The following is a 23713-nucleotide window of genomic DNA, read 5'->3' as shown; positions in this document are numbered from 1 at the left end:
CGGTTTCTAGCTTAAGCCACATTACTGGAGGGGCCCCCTTGTTCTACCTTTTTACGCTTCCCACTCTGACTCCTTTCATTAACACTTGGACTAAATGATTGTTACAGGGTGGATATTTTAATGTTTTTAGCAGCAACCCAGGTCCCTACTCTTTCCTACCCCATACTGAGTAAGACAACCAAAAATGTCTCCAGAAATTCCTAAATGTTCTCTGCAGGGCAATGTTCTCTGCCTCCAGATGACAGCTAGCACGGCCTTAGGTATATTTAATCCTGTAAACAACTCAATGAGGTAAAGTGAGAACAGGAAGGGGCAGAGAGGCTAAAGAACTTGCCTGAGGCCGCACAGCCAGGAGCAACATAGCTGGTATTTGATTAAAGCAGTGAGGCCCCAGAGCCTGCAGTCTTCACTGCTGCCCTTGCATCAAGACTCAATCCCTGTGTGGGTTTTTGGGATCAATGAGATGAGGCTTGGTGGATCAGAATCTTCTCTGGGGTTGTCGCCAAAGAACTGCTTTGTCAATGCAGAGCGGTCCAGGGACTTGAAAGGAAGAAGGAAGTGAAAGTAAGTTCTCTACCTATGAATTCCTGGCTCGTGGCAATCAAAAATATTTCTAAAACGGGAGACTGACTACATATGAATAACCTGAAAACTCACGCCTTAATAGCGTTTTGCCTCTACCACCTAAGTCACTTTTAGATCAAGGAAGAATAGAAGCTGAACATTAAGTGCTTTCTCTCTTAACAGAAATATCTGGCCTGCCAGTCAGCATGATCCTCATCATCAGATTGCCTCTTGTAATTGGGAGATTTATATCTTCCAATTAGAACATGCCATTTGCAGATGACCCTTGTTGAAATGCTAATATCCATGCTAAACTCTGTTAGTATTCATTTAAATAAATTAATCAAATTAGCTAGTGAGTCATTTAGCAAGTCATTAGGAAGCAAATTACAAAACAGGAAAGTTCTGAGGGCCAAGTCAGGGGGCAAGGGCAAGACACTGTGCAAGGTGCCACACCTGGGGCTGGTAACCAGGTATGGAGCAATACAAAGAGCCAACGTGCCGGGCAGGAGACAGATGAACAGCAAAGAGGAGGAAGGACAGTCACCCAAGGGACACCTGGCCTCTTTTCAGTCCTGCTCAGTCTCCAATGTGATAACTGCTTTCCCCTCTGAAAACCCAGAGTTGTTCCTTCAAGATGTGGATTGGCCCTGCCCATCCAGGACAGGCTGCACAGCACCTGCACCTGCCTAACCAAATCTGAGGGGCTGGAAACTTTCCCAGGTGGCACTGCTCTCCTTTGAGCTACCACAGGGCTTCCTGCTTTGATGACACAAGGGTTTCTGCATGCAGGAAACCGAACCCTGAACCCAGGCTATACGTGGTTTCTCCCTGGCCCTGACGTGGCCATTTTCTGTGAGGCAAGAAGGCAGAGGGAGGACACACTGTCCCTTGTTGTGGATCCACCCTTTGGGCCAGAATTCTTTCCTTGCTGTCTTAAGGAGGAAGGGAAGAAGGAAGTTCATCCTTCTGTCTGTGGCTCCTTGCCTCTAGGTGAAAGCGGCCAGACAGCCACTTGTTTTCTCTAAACCAGACGATGTCAGACAAAAACTACACGGAAAGGATTCCTATCTGGGAGTGCCGATGGAGAATTTTTCTTCAAAATGGAATTAAGCAATCAAATACCAGCTACATTTACACCAGGCTGTTCAAAATAATTTTTCAAGCATTTAAATGCTAATAGAAAACGTCAAAAATATGAACAGACAAGAAAATCAGAAACAAAGTTCACACTGGTGTAATAAGAAAATACTTTATTGTGGAATTCTTAAAGGCCAACAATTGGACAAAGAAAACTTGTCTTGTTTGATAAAAAGCTAGGCTGGGTGGTTAACTGCCAGACTGACCAGAAAAACCTGACACTGAACCAGTCTTAGAGATGGAAAGTCGGTCTACATCTCAACCAGCCACCCTGTCTTTTGAGAAAATCTGAGTGAAACGAGAAGCATACACAAGCTTGGATTTTAAAAAGAACTTGTATTTATATTTTGCAACTATGATCTTTTAAAACGGTGGCCTCAGGAAAACCTGCTCTGGCAAGCAACTGCAGAGGCTCCTGTGGAGAGGAAGTGAAAAGACTGGGCATATAAACAAGGGCTGCTGGCACGTTCAAAGCGCAGGGGATAGTTCACAGAGCAAAATGTAGGCCTAAGTAAATGGGTTTCAGGCAATTTCAGTGTTAAGATAACATCATTAAGACTAGAACAGATTGTGTGCAAACCCTGCTGTTTATAATTAACACGTTGCTTCCAAATACTCCAGGGTCCCTGGTAAATAGTCTTCTGCTCACGTCCACCCAGACCAATCAGAATATTTTCATCAGATTCCATGCTGGGCCAGCACCTGTTTGGACAAATCCAATAGAGCCAAAGAACTCCTTTCCCCGGCCAGCCAAGTCGTTGGACGAACACAGCTTGGCTTAGTCACTGTCACAGTGTCCATATGGCTTTGAAGCTTGTTTTCACAAGAAATCATACAAGTATTTTATTATGTCAAAGTTCACCGTCCTATAAACAAAAACAGATAATATGTTAGCATCTTCACCCCTAGATTGCTCAGCTTTGTATGGTTCAGGGAAGCACGTGCAGAATCGTGCACAACTAAAGCTACCAAGTGCAGCACTAGGGGACGGGCACTCATTTTTAAAACGTCACTCAACACAGTTTCTTTAAAAAGTTATTTTGTTTGTACCATAAAGTTTGCTTTTCTAAAAGAGAAAAGTTAGAACCATCTTATGTTCTGTATTTCAATTATTCTACAAAAAGCTTAGATTTCATTTGAAAGTTATTTTTTTTGGTCTAATAATCAGAATAAAGTAATTAGAGATGCAAAAGTATTTAAATCTCCTTTGCTTCTGAACATTGTTTATCTTCCAAAACACCTGTTTTCTCATTACAGAAACCATCGCTCATCTGTCCTCATTTGTAGTTTTCATTCTTTTCAGTTTTCTAGCACTGGCTGACCTGTGTTGTGTATTGTAACTAAATCTGTAGGATCCAAGAATACCATACAACAAACAGACGATGTGAATGTATATTTTTGTACTCTGAAGGCAAGCAGAATAAAACAGCAGAGAGAGAGACATATAATTATATTCTTTTTTTCAAACTCATTCTTCACTATAAATATTCAGACTGGGGGTTTATTATTTGAATAAATGGTCAAAATAATTAGATATAATGATCTAGCAGTAAGTATAAAATAAAAGCCTCAAGTATTCAATTCTGCAAAAATAATCATCCATGTGAGAACAGCCTTTTAAAGATTCACTAATTGCATGCTTTTTTTATTAAGCCGTCATCAATTAATGTTTTTGTATCATTTTATAATATACTTTCTAAAAAAGTTTCTAAGTAAATGACTGACACACCAAATATTTTTTAAAATTTGAAATAGACTATAGAATCTGCTTATGCAAATATGTTTGAAAATCACTCAGAGGAGAGGTGCTGGCTATTGTGGTTCCTAATGTTGGACTAAAGAATTCCTTCTTTCATTCTAACAGGTCCTCTCTGAAGAGTAGCAAACCTTTCCAAATGGGACAGAAGCACTGCCAAAAACAATCCTGTTACCAACAGCAGCAATAAAGTAACTAAAAATAATTACTTATTAAAAAAACCACTTTTGCATAAAGGCACAAAAGGTATGGTTATTAAATCATAAAGCTGTTTTATTTTTGTATTTCATTCCAATCTTGAGGACCCTCCTTCACCTCCCCATTTACTGACAAGTCCCCTCTAATAAATAATTTTAAAGCAATAATTATGGGGGCAAACATTTGGCCTAGTAGTTAAGATTCCCATGCCCCACACTGGAGTGTCTGGGTTCAATTCCTAGCTCTGGCTCCTAATTCCAGCTTCCTGCCATTGCAGACCTTGGGAGACAGAGGGTGATGGCTCAAGTAGTTGGGGTTCTGCTAGTCATGTAGAAGACCTACACTGAGTTCCCGGCTGCCAGCTTTAGCTCAGCCCTGAATTATAATAAATGAAAACTAAAACAGCTCAAAAAATGTTTAAGGAAAGATTCATTTATTTGAAAGGCAGAGCAACAGCAAGGAGGCAGGGAGGGAGAGAGAGAGGGTGAGAGAGCGAGTCTATCGTCCCCAAATGGCTGCCACAGCTGGGCCTGGTTGGCAGAAGCCCAAGGACATGGCCGTACTCTGCTGCCTTCCAGGCACATCGTCTTTTCCTCGGCTCCTTCCAGTGAAGATTCAACTCTACTGGGCCCTGGACAGTTCTGTCAGGTGAGGTCAGTGTCCTGTGCCAAAAGCTCTGTTCCCTGGAGATCACTCACTACTCTCTGGTTCCTCGTCAGTGAACAACGTAGCTTCCAGATCAAAATTCCTCTCCATCCCAAGGCCTGCACCAGCCGAGCAACTGCACCACAGTCTTGTCTTTCCCACCTCCAACGACCTTCTCTTCCACTCTCAGGATCACACACACATATGTTCTACCTCTAAAAACATGGATTCAGACATTTTACCCTCTGATCCCCAATTTCTGCCATTTACACTATTTGGAACACCTTGGGACAAAATGCCCACAAACTTCTTCCCTTTTTCTCTGTCTACAAATACGTACTGAGTATGTTTATGTCAGGTATTGAACTATTAGTCCTCAACTGGCTTTACTTTCTTCTTGTTCCTCCAAGCTTAGTCTCTATCAACCATCATGGCAAGTGCTCACTGGCTAGCATTCACTGAACTCACCTGGAGAAAACCCAATGCTATGTGATTTCGACTATAATTCTTTGGTCTTCCAGTACCTGGCACATGCAGTGTTACTGGAGAAGATCGTAAGTCTTACAGAGGGTGCCCTTGTACATCCAAGGTCAAGAACCTCAGCACTCCAGCACATTGCTTTCCTTGTCAACACTTTCTTCCATTCCTCACAGCAGCTTTTCAAATATCCCATATTTCTTTCACACTGCGACTAGCTCTGCCCTTCACCCCTTTTTGCCTCTTTATTCACTGAGAAAACAGAAGTCACCAAACATCCAAATTGTTCCACTTAAATTCATCTTTTTCTCATTACAATGAATGAGGACTCCCCTTTCTCATCTCATAACTCATTTCCTAAGTCCCATGCTCACATAACATTTGAAGGATTTTGTGCATTGACTTAATCTCTCTTCTGCATCATTAACTCACCTTCTCTATGCTCTTATCAGCTCATTTCTTTAAAAAATATATAATAGCCTTCTCTCAACCGTGTAATCCTTTCTCCCTCCTTATGACAAAAAGGAAAAAATCCTAGAATGTAGGCTCATGAGAGGATATAGCTATGTTATACCATTGCTGTATCTTCCCAAAGCTTTAGCACAGTGTTTGTTTATGCTGGGCAGTCAAATTATTGGCAAGTGAATAAAGGAAAGAAAAGCATTCTCTCTATTCATTACATGTACTTTCTCATAAAACACTATGCAAATATCTATAATCTGACTTACTTCTACCCCATCACTGTATGTAAGAGTTCCTGGCAAAGTCACAAACGATGACTTTATCATTAAACCTGAGGACTAGGACTCTACTTGCTTTCTTGGTAGCACATGACTTTTTTTTTTTTTTTTTTTTTTAAGATTTTATTTATTTGACAGGTAGAGTTAGAGAGAGAGAGAGAGAAAGAGAGAGAGAGAGACAGACAGAGAGAAAGGCCTCCCTTCCGTTGGTTCACTCCCCAAATGGCTGCAACGGCCGGAGCTGTGCCAATCTGAAGCCAGGAGCCAGGTGCTTCTTCCTGGTCTCCCATGAGGGTGCAGGGGCCCAAGCACTTGGGCCATCTTCTACTGCTTTCCCAAGCCATAGCAGAGAGCTGGATTGCAAGAGGAGCAGCCGGGACTTGAACTGGCGTCCACATGGAATGCCGGCGCCATAGGCCTACTGCGCCATGGTGCTGGTCCCGGCAGCACATGACATTTTTTTTTTTCCTGAAAGGCATTGCAACAGACGGAGAGAGACAAGAGACATACACAGAGACAAAGAGCCCTATGTGCTGGCTCACAACGTCTCAGCCGAAGTCAGGGCCAGAGCTGGGGGCCAGGAACTGAACCCAGGTTTCCCACGGGTGACAGAGATGCACCTACTTGGCCACTGCCACTGTCTTCTAGGGTCTGCCATTAATATGAAGCTGTAATCAGGAGCTACAGAGCGTTTTAGCTCCTAGGCCAAATGCCCACTCTGTAAGTGACTTCTGACCATTACTTTCCTCAGGTATTTCTGGTTTTTTTCTTTTTGTATGTACAACTTTCTATCTTGTATAACTGCCTTCTTCACTTAAACTCATATCACGAGTAGTTTCCTGCAATTTTATATATCTGGCTTGTGCCTTGTGATCCAATCATTCATTCTCTGCCAAAAATGGGTGGTGTGAGGCTGCCTTGCCTCTTCTTGGTGACCATCCTTGGGACATCCTCCCTATATCAAGACTCAATTTAGAATGGGACTATCTCCTTATCTCTCTTCTTCCTGGTGCCCTGTAAAACAAACCCACATAGTTTTGCTTCATCTGAAGTGTTACTGCTACTCACTATAGGAAAATATGTCCTATTTATTTTTTTAGCACATACTAAGTTTAAAGCATCGTACTAGGCTTAAGGATAAAGTAGTGACAAACACAAATGCAGTCTGCGCTTTGTGCTTCCTGGGCTCATGTTCTAGAAAGATGAACTCTATTTGTTCAGTTAATTATTTAATTAAAGTGATACATACCATGAAGAACACAATGGAAACTTGCTAATTGTGTGCATCGAGGGTGGTGGCAATCGTGGTCTTGGTATGTTTGACAGGCTTCCTAAAGGAACACTTCAACTGAAATCTCAGTGTTCTCTAACAGCTAGATGAAAGTGAGAAGCTGGAGAATACTGCATATGCACCATGCTAGCAGGCAAACCACAACTGAAAACCTGAAATGAGCCAGAGTAGTTGAAGCACAAACTCCGAGGGGAGAAAGCACATGTGCAATGTGGCTGGGCACAGAGGTAGAGTTCAGTTCATTTTGGCATTGCAGGGTTTTAAAGATTTAAAGATTCTGGTCTTTTATCCCAAGAATAATGGGAAATCATTGAAGACTTTTAAGTAGAAAGGTGACATTAAATTTCTTTATGATCATTCTGGTATACAATGAACAATAAATTATAGGAGGATAAGAGTGGATAGGTGATCAAATAGGAGACTACTAGAGAAGAGAGGATGGTGGCTTGGTCTACCAGGTGGCAGAAGTACAAATAATGAAAAAGAATGAATCTGTGATACACAGAGGTGACTAATGATTGATACTGGGAGTGTGGGAGACAGAGAAGTCAAGAAGGACTCCCAGGTTTCAGGCTTGTGCAACACGGTGGACTGCCACGCTCTTCATTGAAATGGAACACTGGAAGCAAGAAAGATCTTTCCCTTTTCCTGTGTGTGGAAGCAGGGATTAGAATCCCTGATTTCAGTTTTGGAAACATATTGATATAGCTGGGAAACATTCAATAAAGGTCAAGAATATTATTTTTAAAAGTCTGGCCTTTAAAAATAGGGGAGTTATTAATATTCAGATGGTTGTTGGAAGTCATGGTGTAGCTTAACTTGACTAGTAAAAGGTACAACAAGAGAAAAGAGCTGAGGACAAAGCCTCAGGCATAGTTATATTTAAAGGTCAAGTGGAAAGGAAAATTTGGTAAATGAGCTTTAGTCAAAACTGCCAAAGAATAAAGAGGAAAGCCCAAGGATGATGGAATCTTGGGCTCTATGAAGGAGGAAGAAGGGTGGGAGCATAGCAGGAGGTGGGGTGGGTGGGAAGTGTCACTATGCCCTTAAATCTGTATATATGAAATCTGTATACCTTAAATAAAAAAAAAAAAGAAATAAACAGAGGGTAGTCAACAAGTATCACTATGCCCCTAAATCTGTATATATGAAACACATGAAATCTGTATACCTTAAATAAAATTAAAAAAAAAAAAAAAGAAAGAAAGAAACAGGGTGGTCAACTCTGTTGGGTGCCATGGAGACAACAAACAGCCAGAGACCAAGGGAGGTTCAGGGGAAGAGAAGATGGAATTCACAGTACACGTGGATGAATCCACCTGAGATCCTGAGATCTTGGGTCCTACTCTACTGAAAAGGGACAAATAGAGAAGACGAGTGCTAAGCAGGTAGCTGAATGACTTCTCAACTGATACTTTCAACTCCGTTCTGTGAAACAGGGAGGATGAACAGTGTGAATATAGATTTGTAGCTGGAAGAGAGTCAAGGACCTAGGAGGAAAATAGGTTTGTGACCCATGTATTCTGTCCTTTAATACATGAGGTTGACAGGATGGCAGGCTAGTAGGAGACAATTTCTCATAAGGAGAATACAGAAACAGAGCCAAATTGCATGAGTCTCCAAGAAAGCCACAGTTTACAAGCTGGGGGTAGTGAAAGTCTCGAACTAGCAACAAGAAGCAAGGATGTTGCTGAGGTTTGAGAAAAGCAGTGGTTACCATGAGAGAGAACTCAATGGGAAGTGATATTCTCAGGGATGACTCAGGATTTAGTTCAGGCAATGAAGATGACGATGAGAAGATGATGGCAGAACATGGGCAGTCAGCAGAAATGGAATACCATGGGGGCGAAAGAGTGGATGAGGAAGATGAGGGAAGAAGGGGGTGCTCTGCATACTGCCCATGGACAGCAGGGAGGAAGAAAGAAAACCAAGGAAAGGATGTTGACAAAGTTCCCAGATTCTATGACAAAATTCCAGGTCTACAGTTCCTCTTTCTTCTGAGGGTAAATGGAAGGGCATGTCTCCAGATGGGTTTAACATCACTGTGATGCTCTGGATGGGGTGACAGCAATTTCAGTTTGCTTCAATGGATATTCACTAAGCATACAGGGACCCATATGCGATCCCCATACATGCCCTGTGCACAGTAATGTTGGGGCACGGCCCAACACATTCAGGGCAGAGGCAACAACTTCTGAAGAAAATGGACTTCATTCCAAAGTTATGCCTCAGATAAAGGCTCTTAGAGGTTCCAATATCATTATTTAGAAAAGCAAAGTTATGGCTTTACGAATATACTGATACATCCCAAAAAGGTTTCTTTTCAGTAACCTGTGTTACAGTTTGCTCTTTTTTATTACAATGAAACATTAAAATCCTCCTTCATGTCTGCAGTCTATATGTCATGGAAATTTGGCAAATACCCACACTGGCATTATGGGACTTTCAAATTTAGAAGAGATTTCAGGACAGAGCTGCTGTCTGTGCAGCAAATCCATACCCACATCAAACCCTGTTTTTAGGCCCAACAAATACTGTCTCATGCCTGAATATTATCAATTTCGAAAGATACGGAAATACTTTCATGATTCATTTTAAAAGGATGCTAAAATGAAATCTTTATATTCAAAAAAGTTTGGAGCACACTGTCTTCTGGACTGTCTTGTTCCACCCAGGAATCAACACTTGTGTGACATCTTCTAGCACAGTCTTTAACAGATCAGTGCCCAGTTCTGACCATTCACATAAATGCCTTGAACACTCTGAAGCAACTCACTGCATTTTCAGACAGCTCTCATTTGGACAGCCATCTTTCCTCATGCTCTAGAATTACTTACACGTAGTGTCATTTGTTGTGCACGAGACAGCCCCTGAATACCTGAGAGAGTTAACATGTCCTCCCTAAGGCTCTTCTCCCACCCTTCATATTTCAGTCAGAGATGTAGCACAGTTACGTATCCCACCACTCTTTTTGTGTCCCTTCAGCACAGAGGCATTTGTCAATTCCTTTCCTAAAACTCGAAACAGCACAGCACACCAGATTTGATGTGTCTACGGTAACACGGAGTAGAATGATTATATCCCTTGAACAAGACACTACACATTTCTAACAATATTTCCTAAGTTAGGATTTTTAAGACCTTGTAGTCAGCTAAAACATTCAGGATCTCAGCCAAATCTCTCCCATCTTGTTTCAGTACAGAAGACTTTTTCTACAGCCAACTGTCTGCTACCATAGGGGCCATTACTCCAGTCTGTTAAAGTCTCCTATAATCTGTATTTTTGCCATCTAGCATATTAGCTATTTCTTTTAATTTTATGTCCCTGGTAAATTTTATGAGAGGGTCCATTCTACAGTGAAACTTATCTACTCTGGTACTTAAATTACCTTTTCTTCTCTAAATGATTAATGATACTATATTAGGAAAAAAGTAATATTTGTATTCAGTGTATCACTTACAAAAATCAAGACATTTTACATTATCAATCACTCAATTCTTACCTTGCAATTGCTCTGATGAAGTCTAGAGATACTGTGCATTTGTATTTGGGCCCATCAAGCTGATCATCGTGGCCAACCAGGGCTAACAGCTGAAGGGTCACCAGAGAGGTAATCTAAAAACATGAGAACATTTTCATAAGAAACTTTTAAAATGAGACTACATCATGTCCTTGTTTCTGAAACGTTTTTAGTACCTTTGATAAAGATATGTAGCTGAATCCACAAAAATCTGTATGTACAAATTTGTACTTATGTTTAAAGTCCTTTCATACTATTTGTTGAACTCTTTACTTAGTATAGAATTAATCATCTATGTATAAAGTTAATTGAAACTAGATCTTAGTAAAAAGTAAGAATGGGAATAGAAGAGAGAAGAGGAAGAAGGGTGGGAGTGCAGGCAGGATGGGAGGAATCACTGTGCTCCTAAAAGTGTATTTCTGAAATGCATGAGGTTCGTATACCTTAAATAAAAGGTTTCTGGGAAAACAAAAATAAAGTCCTAGTTCAACAATTGAATTAAACTGTCAGTCCTTAAGGATTCCAATTGAGACAGCCTTGTTTCATTAATAACAGACATGACTGATAAACCTTTAAAAACTACAAATGTAATCAGGAAACACTGAATTCCGTTTATAATCTCAGAGTATCTATTGGAATACCTCAGAATATCCCATCTATACTTACTTAAGGAATCTAGAAATTAAAATGTGGATCTGGGCCTTTTTCAGAGTTGGGTGGCTGGCTGGGTGACAAATAAGAATATCACCCCTGAGGCCTGAGCTCAGTCTTGCTTTAAAACTTATTGTTCAGGTACTTACGGAAACACCAGAACAATTAATGCTGAAAAAACCATGTTTCAGTAGGTCAAACCAGAGAACCAAATAACTCCATACAGTACTAAGTGCTGTGAAACCCAAGAAACAAAGTTGATCTGAGAGCTTACTCTGAACAGCCCATTGTCTTTTCCCAGTTTCTTATTTTTAACTGCTAGAGACCAGCAGGGAAAGGCACCGGTAATGTCAAAAGAAATTTGGAGACTTGACAACCTATAACTGCTGTATGGCAATATAAAGGATTTAATACACCCCTTAAGGAATTAATATACCCACTTACTATGGTACTAATACTTTGTGGATACTAAATAAATACTATATGAATAATGAAAAAATAATAGTATTGACTACTTGGTACTAAGTACTCTATACACATTATCACATATATTCCTCCTGGCCCTATGAGGTGGACATTATTATACCCATTTTACAGATAAGCCTTAGGTGTCGCTCCTCCGCAGCTCGCGGGAGAACGACACCGGACTGGACGCTGTTGTTTAAGCGAATGACTCTGCGTTGTGCGCTCAAGTTTGCTCCTGTGCTAACCGCATTCCACTTGGTGTGTGTCCGCATTCTTGTTATTCTTTTGGCGCGTGGTGTGAGATGTCTGTGGTGCCTCGCGGCGCATAAGCGGATCTCCCCCCCCCCTTCTATCTCACCTTTATAGTCCTCTCCCACCAATCCGTGCTCTGCTGCCCACGTGCTGAGCACGCTGTTCTCCTCCAATCAGAGGTTGGATCAGGAATCAGCTAATTGACGAAGCAGCTGTGTAAGATTTGTTTACTCCCTCTCAATCCCATATGGTGGGAGACCAGGCGCATTGAGTTAGTCTCAATAGTCTCAGTAGTCTAGTCTAGTCTCGATAGTCTCAGTACTTATTTCGCCATGTTGCGGTAGACGGGCCCTGCTCCCCACAGGGCCCTACTCCCCACATTAGGAAAGTTAAATCACTTCCCAGACCCCAGAGCAAGTAGGTGGCTTAATAAAAATCAAAAGCTAGAGTTCATGTACATCCTACTGTGCTTATGCGGACTCTATGACATTTTCCATGACAATTTTAAAGAGAAAACTGTCATGTATCGTTCATTCAGTTGTCATTACTTGACTAACAAGTTAAAAAGGGTGAACACATGGTAAGTTTTATATTTATATAGAGAAAACACTATACTTAGTAAATACAAAGCATTATTTCAAAAAGAAAAATGGCTCAGGTTCATATCAAATTATGAAGTTTTGTGTTCAAAAGGCTAAGACTTTAGTTTCCAATTCAATATCACTAATTGGATTACATCTCACAGCATTTTTTAGAAATCCTCTCTGTATGTGGATAAGAGTATATGCTTTGCAGCTGTTGCGTGTTGTGTTCTGTATGTGTCTATTAGATCAAGCTCTGTGCTGTTCAAATCTTTTATGAAGGCATTTCAAAAAGATTGTGGAAATGAAATTAAGATGGCTCTTTTGTCTGAAAGGTTTACTTATCAAATAGATGCATAGGTTTTTCATAATATGCATTTCCATAAACTGTTTGAAGACCCCTGGTATATGCCATTTAAAAATCTACTTTATCTATCAAAACTGAGAGGAAAAACAAAAATTCTCCCACTTTAAAGATTTATTTATTTATTTGAAAGGCAAAGTTACAGAGAGGCAGAGGCAGAGAGAGAGAGAGAGAGGGAGGGAGAGAAAGAGAGGTCTTCCATCCGCAGTTCACTCCCCCACTCCAGATGGCCGCAATGGCTGGAGCTGTGCCAATCTGAAGCCAGGAGCTTCTTCCGGGTCTCACACGTAGTGCAGGGGTTCATCTTCCACTGCTTTCCCAGGCCATAGCAGAGAGCTAGATCAGAAGTGGAGCAGCTGGGACTCGAACTAGCGCCCATATGGGATGTCGGCACTGCAGGCAGCGGCTTTACTCACTACGCCACAGCACCTGCTCCCATTCACCCACTTTAGTGAGCCTTTTTTCCCTGTAATTGTTTTTGCTCTGTACTTTCAATGTAGTTACTTGCTAACAACTCAGCAGAAAGCAAGTGTACCACCTGGAATAGCTTATCTCCAGGAAATGAGGTGGATGGGACAAGTATTCCCTCTGACTTATCCACCTACTTGTTTAGTATCTTGCAGTTTGCCTCTTGGCCTGCAAAGCCTAAAATCTCTACTATGTGGCCTTTTGTGGCAAAAGTTTCCTGATTCATGCATTAGAGACTGTGAGATTCAAATGATTAATCTAACCAATGTGGAAACAGATGTTCAGTCACTGCCAAGGGATGGCAATTAAGTTCCTTGAGTAGGATTTAGGTCTCCTAACAACAACTTCAAAACTTCTGAAAAACATACCTGAACTGTGATCATAGGTACAAAACAAAACAAAACAAAAACCCTTATACCCAGAATGGCTGTTTACTAGGAGAATCAAAATGATCCATAAACAGTCATGAAGGTAGGAGTCAAAGAAAGACCCGCAATATTGCTTCCAGAACTGACAAAGGACCATTCACTCACTCACTCACTCACTCGGAAATCTGGTCCATGCTAAATGTTTCTGCCCACTGTGGAAGTGAGAGTTGCCTGGCCATCACTCAAGTTGTTAATTAAGATCATCCAATTATTTCCTTCCTGTTCCCACCCTGGGCCTGTTCTGATTCCATGTTTCATATTCTGATTTCAGAAGAAAGAGAATATAGCATAAGAGGAAAAAAAAGCAAATTTAGGAAAATCTATCTTCTACCACATACAAGCAGATTTCAGAATAGTCACTTAAATAAGCTGGGTTTCAATTTTCAAAACTAAAACCTGGAATAATAATAATACATCAGCCATGCACGGATGTCATAAGTATTTATGAGATAACTAAAAGCGAGCACCAAAAACCTGTAAGAACCAATAAACAATTTCAGTAAAGTTGCAGCATACAAAAATCAACATAGAAAAGTTAGTTGCATGCCTACACATGAAGAATGAAGTATTAGGTCTGGCTCTGTGGCACAGCGGGGAAAGCTGCCGCCTGCAGCACCAGCATCCCATATGAGTCCTGGTTGTTCTACTTCAGATCCAGCTCCCTACAAATGTGCCTGTGAAGGCAGTGGAATATGGCCCAACTCATTGGGCCCCTGCATCCACATGGGAGACCCAGAAGAAGCTCCTGGTTCCTGGTTTCAGATCAGCCCAGCTCCAGCCTGCGGCTACTTGAGGAATGAACCACCAGATGGAAGATCTCTCTCTGTCTCTCTCTCTCTTTTATTTTTTTATTTGGCAGGTAGAGTTATAGATAGTGAGAGAGAGAAAGAGAGAGAAAGGTCTTTCTTCCGTTGGTTCACTCCCCAAGTGGCTGCTACGGCCACTTGGAAACAATGAAATGATAAGGCACCCTTACAGAATGGGAGGAAAAACCAGGGTCAATCAAGACAGACAAGGTAAGTATAAACAAAATCATGTTAGTAATTATATTAAAAGTGAACTAACTAAATACTTCAAATAAAACTCAAAGGCTGACTGAAAAAACAAATCCAACCACACACTGTGCAGAAGAGACACCTCTCCAACAGAAGCACACAGGAAAGTCCAAAGTCAAAGGACGGCAGGAGATAGGTCAAACAAGGCAGTCGGCCTTCACGCCCACAGGCTCCACACCGCACATCCAACCAAGCACAGCACAAAAGTACTTGGGGGAAAAAAAAAAAAAAAACTATGTGTACTGCATAGGCAGACTTTTTCTTGTTGTTATTCCCTAACTATACGGTATAATAACTACATAGCATTTCCCACTGTAATCTGGAGATGCTCTAAAGTACAGGAGAGTTTGTACATGTTACATGTAGATTCTACACCACTTTATTTGAGGCTTGAGCATCCTTGGATTCTGGAATATGCTGGACTGACTGTACTAAAAGAGAAATGAAGGTACATTAATCAGGAAAAAAAAAAGACTAAAAAAAGATTTCATTGATAATGATAAAAAGCAGGCCCTGAGTTCACATCTCTTCCAAGATTCATTGCTTGAGACCTGTACGAAGAAGGGAGACAGAGAACAGGCTCGGCAACTGCAGGATAATGAGGTCTGTAGGGGAGAGTAAATATTACTGAAAGCCCAGCTAATGTAAACTCTGCATCATTTCCCATTTGGAAACACACAGAAATCCACAATGAGAGTAGACCTGAAATTTTAATAAATGGGGAAATACTTAGAAAAGAGTTTTAACACAGTCTCTCTATGGCTAACTATATTAACTTCAACCCTTTGTATTAGTAACAGTCATTTGAAAATCATATACTAAGTTCCCATTATTATTAAAGGCAGATCTCCTCAGTCTTTCTTGTAACATAGAAAAAAGGCATTAATTACCTTTTACTTTGCCACTGGCATTTCCTTTTATTTCTTATAACTTCAACTTTCTGATTCAAACACTCTCACATATTAAATTAGCTTCTTTAATCTAAATTGGATGCTAAATTACTCTTCCACAACTTTTTGTCAGAGAAATACAAAATGTCTTTTTTTAAGATTTACTATCAGGCCGGCGCCGTGGCTCAATAGGCTAATCCTCCACCTTGCGGCGCCGGCACACCGGGTTCTAGTCCCGGTTGGGACGCCGGATTCTGTCCCGGTTGCCCCTCTTCCAGGCCAGCTCTCTGCTATGGCCCGGGAGTGCAGTGGAGGATGGCCCAGGTGCTTGAGCCCTGCACCCCATGGGAGACCAGGAAAAGCACCTGGATCCTGGCTCCTGCCATCGGATCAGTGCGGTGCGCCGGCTGCAGCGGCGGCCATTGGAGGGTGAACCAACGGCAAAGGAAGACCTTTCTCTCTCTGTCTCTCTCTCTCACTGTCCACTCTGCCTGTCAAAAATAAAAAAAAAAAAAAAAAAAAAAAAAAAAAAAAGATTTACTATCTTCCACTGCTTTTCCCAGACCATTTGCAGAGAGCTGGATTGGAAGAACAGCTGGGACATGAACCGGCCCCCATATGGGATGCAGGCATCACAGGCAGGCAGCGGCTTTATCCGCTACACCATAACACTGGCCCCGCAAGATGTCTTTAGTTAAAAGTTAGTAGTTCAAGAATACTTTCAGATACCTTATAGTTTTATTACTTTGCCACATTAATTACAACGAAAATATATATTGGGGTTGGTGCTGTGGCACAGTGGGTTAACGTGCTGGCTTGAAGCATCAGCATCCCATATGGCCACTGGTTCGAGCCCTGGCTGCTCCACTTCCGATTCAGCTCTCTGTGATGGCCTAGGAAAGCAGAAGATGGCCCAAATCCTTGGGCCCCCGCACCCACATGGGAGATCCGGAAGAAGCTCCTGGCTCTTGGCTTCGGATTGGCACAGCTCTGGCCGTTGTGGCCAACTGGGGCATGAACCATCAGACGGAAGACCTCTCTCTCTCTCTCTGTATATCTCTGACTTTCAAATAAATATATCTTAAAAAAAAAAAAACACAAAAAACAAATATACACAGTAAAAAGTTGAAACACATAGTCCCTCGAAGTCACTTTCAGCTCTATAAGGAATCCATGGCTAAATTAATCACCTGAGATTGAGCAAAGGCTATGGTATCACTCCAAGATACAGCAGCCAAGAGGTACTGCCAAGAATATTAAGATTATTAAGTTTTTTTTTTTTTTGGGGGGGGCTAACTTAGTAAAAGCTAATATACAAAAAATGAAACTAAAAAAAGTGAATTAAATCATAAATCGGGTTGTGGTTTTTCACATTAATAAAAACCTACTCACTTCAGAGGCCTTTTATTCTTTGGCCTTATCACTCTAAAATGCAATATACATAGTTCAGGAGAACCTATATTACATGAAGCAGTGTATAAATGTACTGCCAGGCCGGTGCTGTGGCACAGCAGATTAAGCTGCTGCCTGCAGTGCCAGCATCCTATATGGGCTCTGGGCTTCAGCCTGTTGCAGACATCTGGGGAGTGAATCAGCAGATGGAAGATTTCTCTTTGTCTTGGTCTCTCCTTCTCTCTCTCTCTTTCTGTAACTGTTGCCTTTCAAATAAACAAATAAATCTTTTAAAAAAATTACTGATACATTAAAAGTATTTCCCAGTTTATTAAAATACGACTGGAGTAGAATTGAAAAAAATCAAAGATTAATTTCAGCATTAGTATTTTAAATCTCAAGCACATTACTTATACAACTGTACTAAATGAAAACATCTGAATACAAATGAAACTTCAAAAATTATTTCCATGTGTACATAAATACAAGCTTATCTACCTTCCTCTCCATTATCTAATTTTTATTTCCAATACCATACCCATGAAGTTCTTCAAGTCTTACTCTAAGTACTGCACATTCAAAGATGAGCAGAATCATGAAAATGTTTACATATTAAAGTTAAAATGTTCATGATAATATGAAAATGACCTCAGATCTCCAGACTAGCATTAACAGCTAAGTACTCTGACATGGTCAGGGCAGAATGACAGAAGTCTCTAGACAATAAAGGTACACAGATTCATAGTGGTGTCTCAGTTTGCATGTGTGCGAGGGAATGCAAAAATGAAGAGTGGAACCAGTCTTTACTGCCCAGCTGCTAATGATTCAGAGAAGAGACACACAAGTCATTCCTATTATTAGGTCTCCAAATGCAGAAAGTGATTTATACAGTCTCTAGCTGCAGCAAAGAAGAATAAATTAGAACATTTTTGTAGCCAATAATTTAAGATTATCTTTGTTGGGAAAATGCTCTCTAAATAATAGTTGTAAAATATACTTGAATACTCTGATCCTTTTTAGCACTGTCTCATTTACAAAAAGCTTCTTATTCAATCGAGCTTTTAATTATCCTGCAACATATTTCATAAACAAACACCAAACAGTCTAGACAGGAGGTCAGAAAAAAAAATTAGGAGAATTTCTAGTCCAGACAAGATCGCATAGATTCATATTCACTGCTCTTTCTTGCTGAGTACAACCATAAACCCTGCAAATAACTTAAGAGGTAACCAAAGAAAGACTCTGAGAGGGGCAGAAAGAAGGTGGCTAAAGGACCCCAGCACCTCTGATCTGCAATCCAGCCAACAGAAGTCTATCCAGGTAGGCCAATGCCTTTCCTGGATCAAAGAGGAAGTCCTGCAGAGAAGAAATGGAAATTCCATACTTGGCAACATCACCCTTCATGAAGGAGGCAGGAATAAAGACATTCTCATACGAGGGAAAACGAAATAACCTATACTAAAAGATCTACATTCAAAGAATGGCTACAGGAAATTGTTACAACAAAAAAGAAATGATAAAAACAAAAAAGGAACTTGGGCATTGTGGGGAGCAACTCGGACTAGACTGTTACTGGAATTAAGACTTATTCTATGCATCTGCTCTCCCACGATATGGCGCTGGGAGAGGAGGAAACAGCTTCTACACAGCTGCCTCCAGTTCAACCAACAAGCTGCAGGAGCTGCTCCTGATTGGAGGAGAGCAGCGAACTCGGCGTGTGGGTAGCAGAGTTGGGATTGGTGGAAGAGGACTATAAAGGAGGAGAGAGACAAAATGCACCAGGAACATCTATCTGAAGGAACATCTGAGCAGCCCCCGAGAGAGCTGGCCGGCGGTGTGCCGCTCCCCCGCGGAAGTGGGGAAAGTGGCAGGGGGAACCGCCCTTCCACGGAGGTGGAAGGGTCGGTAGCCAACCCGGGAAGAACCAGCAGCAAACCCGGGGAGGGCCGAGCAGATGAAAGAACAGCGCAGGGTCCTGTGTCATTCCTCCACGAAGACGGGGAGCGACAGGCATTCCAAAAGAGGAAAGAACAATGGGAAGAGCATATATGGAAAAATATGATAAAATATCTCCTTTTGAGTTTTCTAAATCATATTTGACTAAAAATTAATAACACCATCTGATACACCAGACAATGATATTTGAAAAGTAGGAAAATACAAGGACCTCAATGGAAGTAAGGTTTCTATACTTTACTCCAAAGAGTAGAACACTGATATTGCTTGTAACACTCAACATGCAATTACTGTGTTACCAGCAACTGCAGTGAGGCATTTATCCCCGAGAACTGCACCTTCACACCAAAACTTGTATGTGACTGTTCACAGCAGTTTTATTTATAGTACCTTATCAGTCAGCTTTTCACTGCTACAATTAAAATACCTGAGAGGAGTGTCTTAGGAAGGAAGATTCATTTTATAATTTTGGAGGTTCATATCTAAGAACAGGCAGTCCTATTCTTTGGTATCTGCTGAAGGTAGAATGCATGCAAAGGGAGATCACATGGCCAGCCAGGAAACAGAGAGGGAAGTTGTTACAAACTCTGCTTAAATAACCAATGCTCTGGTGAAAATGACCTTCAGAGGGAAGCCCCTAGTGACCTGAAGACCTCCCCCTGGACCCACTTCCTGGACACCATTATTAGATCAGGCTTCCACCTTTAATCCATCAACCATCAATGTAAGACTTTGGAGTTTAAACATCTGCAGGCATTTGGGGAGCCAAATTCTGTTCAAACCCTAACAATAATAAAAATACTGGAAAGACCCTAGATGTCCTTCAATGGATGAGCGGTAAAATAAACTCTGGCATATCCACACCATGGAATACTATTCATCAGTAGTAGAGAATGAACTATTCATACATGCAAAAACTTTTGATTCATTTCAGAGGAATTAATTATGCTAAGTCAAAAGAGGCAAGTCCCAGATGTCACATACTATGTGATTCTGTGTATACGAATTCCTGAAATGACAAAATTAAAAAGGGAGAGACTGCAGAAGAGGAGACAGAGGAAAGGGGTGGGTATCAACGGGCAGGCAACACGAGGCGCTTCTGTAATAGATGGAATTGGTCTATGTCTTGACTGAGACTGTGGTAAACAGAAACCTACACACAGGAAACTTTCTCATAGCCAAATATGCACAGGCATACACAAACATGAACACACTTAAAAGTAAGGAAATTTGAGTGAGATCAGTAGATTAGATTAATGTCATTTCCTAGCTGGGTATTTTACTATGGTTTTGCAAAATACTACCACTGGAGAAACTAGTAAGGGGCACACAAGAAGACAGCGCTCATACAAATCTATAATTAACTCACAGTTAAATCAAAAAATAAAAACACTGAAAAAGTATTCAAAGTACAGAGTGCTTTGAGGAAGACCTCATAAACTGTTGAAATACTGTTTTTATCTCAGAATAGTTTATTACCTCTGAAGCTACAAAATTCTACTTGTAAAAATGAAAATATTTTTGACACTTATTTATGATGTATTTTTTAAAAATAGGGGGAAATGAGAGAATGTTAGTTATTTCAAACTTGATATGCCACCGGGGTGAGTTCAAACATGTTTATAGATCACAGCTTCTTCCTGTTTAAAGGTGGATGATTAGCTATGACTTGTGGCTCAGCCGCAAGGAGGATTTGTGGCTCTTGGTTTCATGCTGTGAGCCCATAAAGGTTCTCACAAAGTTGCCACAGACCTGGGGCCAGCCAAACTTATCATCTCTTCCATAGCACAGGAGGATTATAGCAAAACTGTTAAGATACTAAATCCAAGCATCAGTGCTCTATTTTTCCAAATTCTTACCTTTTAAAATAGTGAAAGTTCCATTTTTATTTGGGGGCTATTAAAATGAACTGCACTTCAAATTTATTAAAAAAATAAAATTTCCCAACATAAAAACAATTACAAAATAAAATTCTGAACTAACCCATCAGGACTGAAAACCCTGGAGATCAATGCCTCATTTTACGGATGAGAAAACAGACATTATCAAAGGATGATTGGCATTATCTGTCCCTAGTCAGTCACCTCAAACAAATTAATATCTTTCAAAATGATTCAATCCAAGAGTTCCAGTATAAAGGAATACATACGCCATGTTAGAGGTTTACTAGAAGACACTGTAGAATCGCAACAACAAATTTTAAATTACACTCAGTTTTCAAAGCATTGAACATACCAAAGATGCTTATCCAAAATAATGCCATGCTTTGGGTGTTGATGAATATTAGAAAGTGGTTTGGCCAAGACTATTACCACCAGGAATAAAGACCCCAGCATTAGACTAGATGCTTTCACTTTTTTTTATATATATATTGTCTTTCAAAATTCCTTCCCTGAAGATCTATCAAAGGCGAAAACTTGAGAGGGCAGGAAAAAAAAAAAAAAAAAAGAGAGCGCTATGAGAACTAACTGATCATATTAGCAACTATGGGTGGTACAGGGATTGGAATTTATTATTGCGAATAGACTGCATGGTAGACATTGTGTCAGGCACTTAATTTACTCAATCCTCACAACAATCTCACAATTAGGTACTCTGAATAAATCTCTTTTTTCAGATGAGGAAACAACCTCAGATAGGCAAATTGCTCAAGGTCACTGAGCTAAACAGCACTGGATATGAACACTATTTCAATTAAAGCTCAGAATCTGTACACGACTGCAAACAGGGTGCTGCAGTACACAGAGAAGAGAGGACTTCGCAGAGACAGACTAAGGAAAGCAGCTTTCACACTGCAAGGGGGTACTATGAATATGTTGGAGGGCAGAAGCTCAGGAGAGCAGGTACCACATACAAGACGGAGGAAAAAGCCCTAATGAAACTGTAGCAATAAGGACAAAGAAAGAAATCTATCAATGCAGCCAATGTCCTGTCCAGGGATATAATACCAACAGCCTTGACAAACAACAATCAACAATCTTGCGAATACAATGCGAGGGATTTGATGTCATACAAGTAAAATATTAATATGGAATTTATTTAATCTAGTGTCATGAATTTTTCATAAATCAGACTGCATATTAGAAATAATATTGTTTTTAAGGTTTAATTTTTAAAGGATAAATAATGTAAGGAGGAGAACAAAGCACAATTTCATAAAATCTAAAACTATTAGGCAATACTGGAAATGGCCCCAAAGTAAAGTGGATTAAAGATCATTTACAAAAACTCATGACTACTTAACTACAGAAAATATGTTAATGGCTGTATGTACTAAAAGCTAAGGTAAACATTAAAATCTTTAAAAAGCAAAAGTAATGAGAAGGCCTTTGCTGGAACACTAGGATCATTTTCAAGAAAATCACTGCAATTATCTAAGTAAAATTAAGATTTGTGGGGAGGTTATCACTTCCCTTGAGTTTCTATAATCTATGAAGACTTTTTTTTCCCACTAATGTTTAGATTTTAGGAATGTATATTCTGTTTTCCATAGTTGCTTTTCTTGTCTATCTTGTCACGCTTAAAAGTCAAATGAACAAAATTCAAATGATTAAAAAGCAGCCTAAGGAGGGGAATTTTTCTTCTAGTCAAAATTTAGATTTCATGCTAAAAAGATACAGAATAAAATTTTATTTTTTAAAAACAGTACTAAACCATCAGTAATCTTGCCTCTAAATTTGTAGCCATATGAATTTCCACTGATGTTTTCCCTCAAAATAAAAGTTCTATTTCTTAGTCCTTGGTTGAATAAACCAAGCAAAATCCCTAAAAATCTGAAGCATCTTGCTATCAACGAGAATAATATTGCCAGCTTCATATACTAGCAGCTCTTTGACACTGCTTAACATTTCATTGCCTCTTAGTTTAGAATAATCTATCTGGTTCAAAACCCGAAGTGTATCTTCTCTTCCCTTTGACAAGTAACTCCTGTGTTATGACTGAGGAATTCATTAAGAAAAACAAAAATGAAAACCTTCTTAAATGTACAATATCTTTAATTTATACATCTTCAATGGGGTTGTCCAATATTTATTTAATCTTTGCTCTGTGTACTATTACGTTCTTTGTTCTCATCCATGTAGGGGATGAGCTGATTATTTATGTCTTAACAATAGGAGTTCATGTACCACAGTGAGGATTTTTTCCCCCTTAATCTGAGAGGCAGTCACTAACAAGCTTCAGCTGGAAATGCTTGATGTAAAAACAGTGTGAACCTGTTCCTGGGCTAATAAACTGTTCTTTCTGCCAACAAGAAGAAATCAATTTACAACTATAATTAATTTTTAACATGCTCATTATTTTTCTACTTTCACAGGTTGGTATCTATGTCAATTGATTTATGAGACAGCCTATCCTGCTAGTCCTAGAGGAGCTTTATGGCCTGAAACATGTTAAATTATTTAAGCAAATGAACTTAACATGCGAAATGTTAAGTGTACTGAGTTCCACACAACCTGGTATGTACATTATTTGATCTGATTTCAGGGGCTGTGATGGTACATAGCACATTACCCAGACAGTTCAACTGAAATTTTTACACACACAAAGTAGAGGTGATGAGCACAGAAATGGAAGAGATAGGAAAAGATTGTCATTTGTTCAGTGAATGAATCCCATGTTCATAGCACTGTGTAAGAGACAGACACACAATAACACGGTAATGACACAGTATGAGTACTATACTAGTGATAAGTGTAAACATAATTATCTCATTAAAAGAAGGAATTGAACTAATAAGGAGGGAGGCTAAGTGTAGATTCATTAGAAATGGCATTTGGGGGACGGGCCGTGAAGCATCAAGGACAGCTCAATGGCTGGAGGACAGTATATGTAACAACACAAGAAAAATGAGTATGCTGTTACAGAGAAACAGCTTACTG

The 23713-nt window shown here is 40.2% G+C and overlaps 1 protein-coding gene across 3 annotated transcripts in view; it reads right to left on the bottom strand.

The window, feature by feature from the left end:
- Positions 1–1802: 1802 nt before the first annotated feature.
- ORC5 (origin recognition complex subunit 5) overlaps positions 1803–23713 on the bottom strand; it is an 85664-nt gene continuing 63753 nt past the window's right edge. For 2 of the 3 annotated variants that reach the window (XM_002712028.6, XM_051849723.3), the window contains 2 exons: positions 10314–10426; positions 1803–2570 (listed from right to left, as the gene is read on the bottom strand). In XM_002712028.6, coding sequence (XP_002712074.1) covers positions 2525–2570; positions 10314–10426 — 159 coding nt within the window. In that variant the 3' untranslated portion in view covers positions 1803–2524. Of the gene's footprint in view, positions 2571–10313; positions 10427–23713 lie in introns of those variants that run through there. The other variant, XR_016230992.1, reaches the window with a different exon arrangement.

The sequence above is a fragment of the Oryctolagus cuniculus genome, chromosome 3 (assembly GCF_051225735.1).
Source record: "Oryctolagus cuniculus isolate XC-2025 breed Fujian yellow rabbit chromosome 3, ASM5122573v1, whole genome shotgun sequence".
Taxonomy (NCBI): Eukaryota; Metazoa; Chordata; class Mammalia; order Lagomorpha; family Leporidae; genus Oryctolagus; species Oryctolagus cuniculus.
The sequence above is the reverse complement of the archived record's forward strand: the minus strand, read 5'-3'. Positions and strand labels throughout refer to the sequence as shown.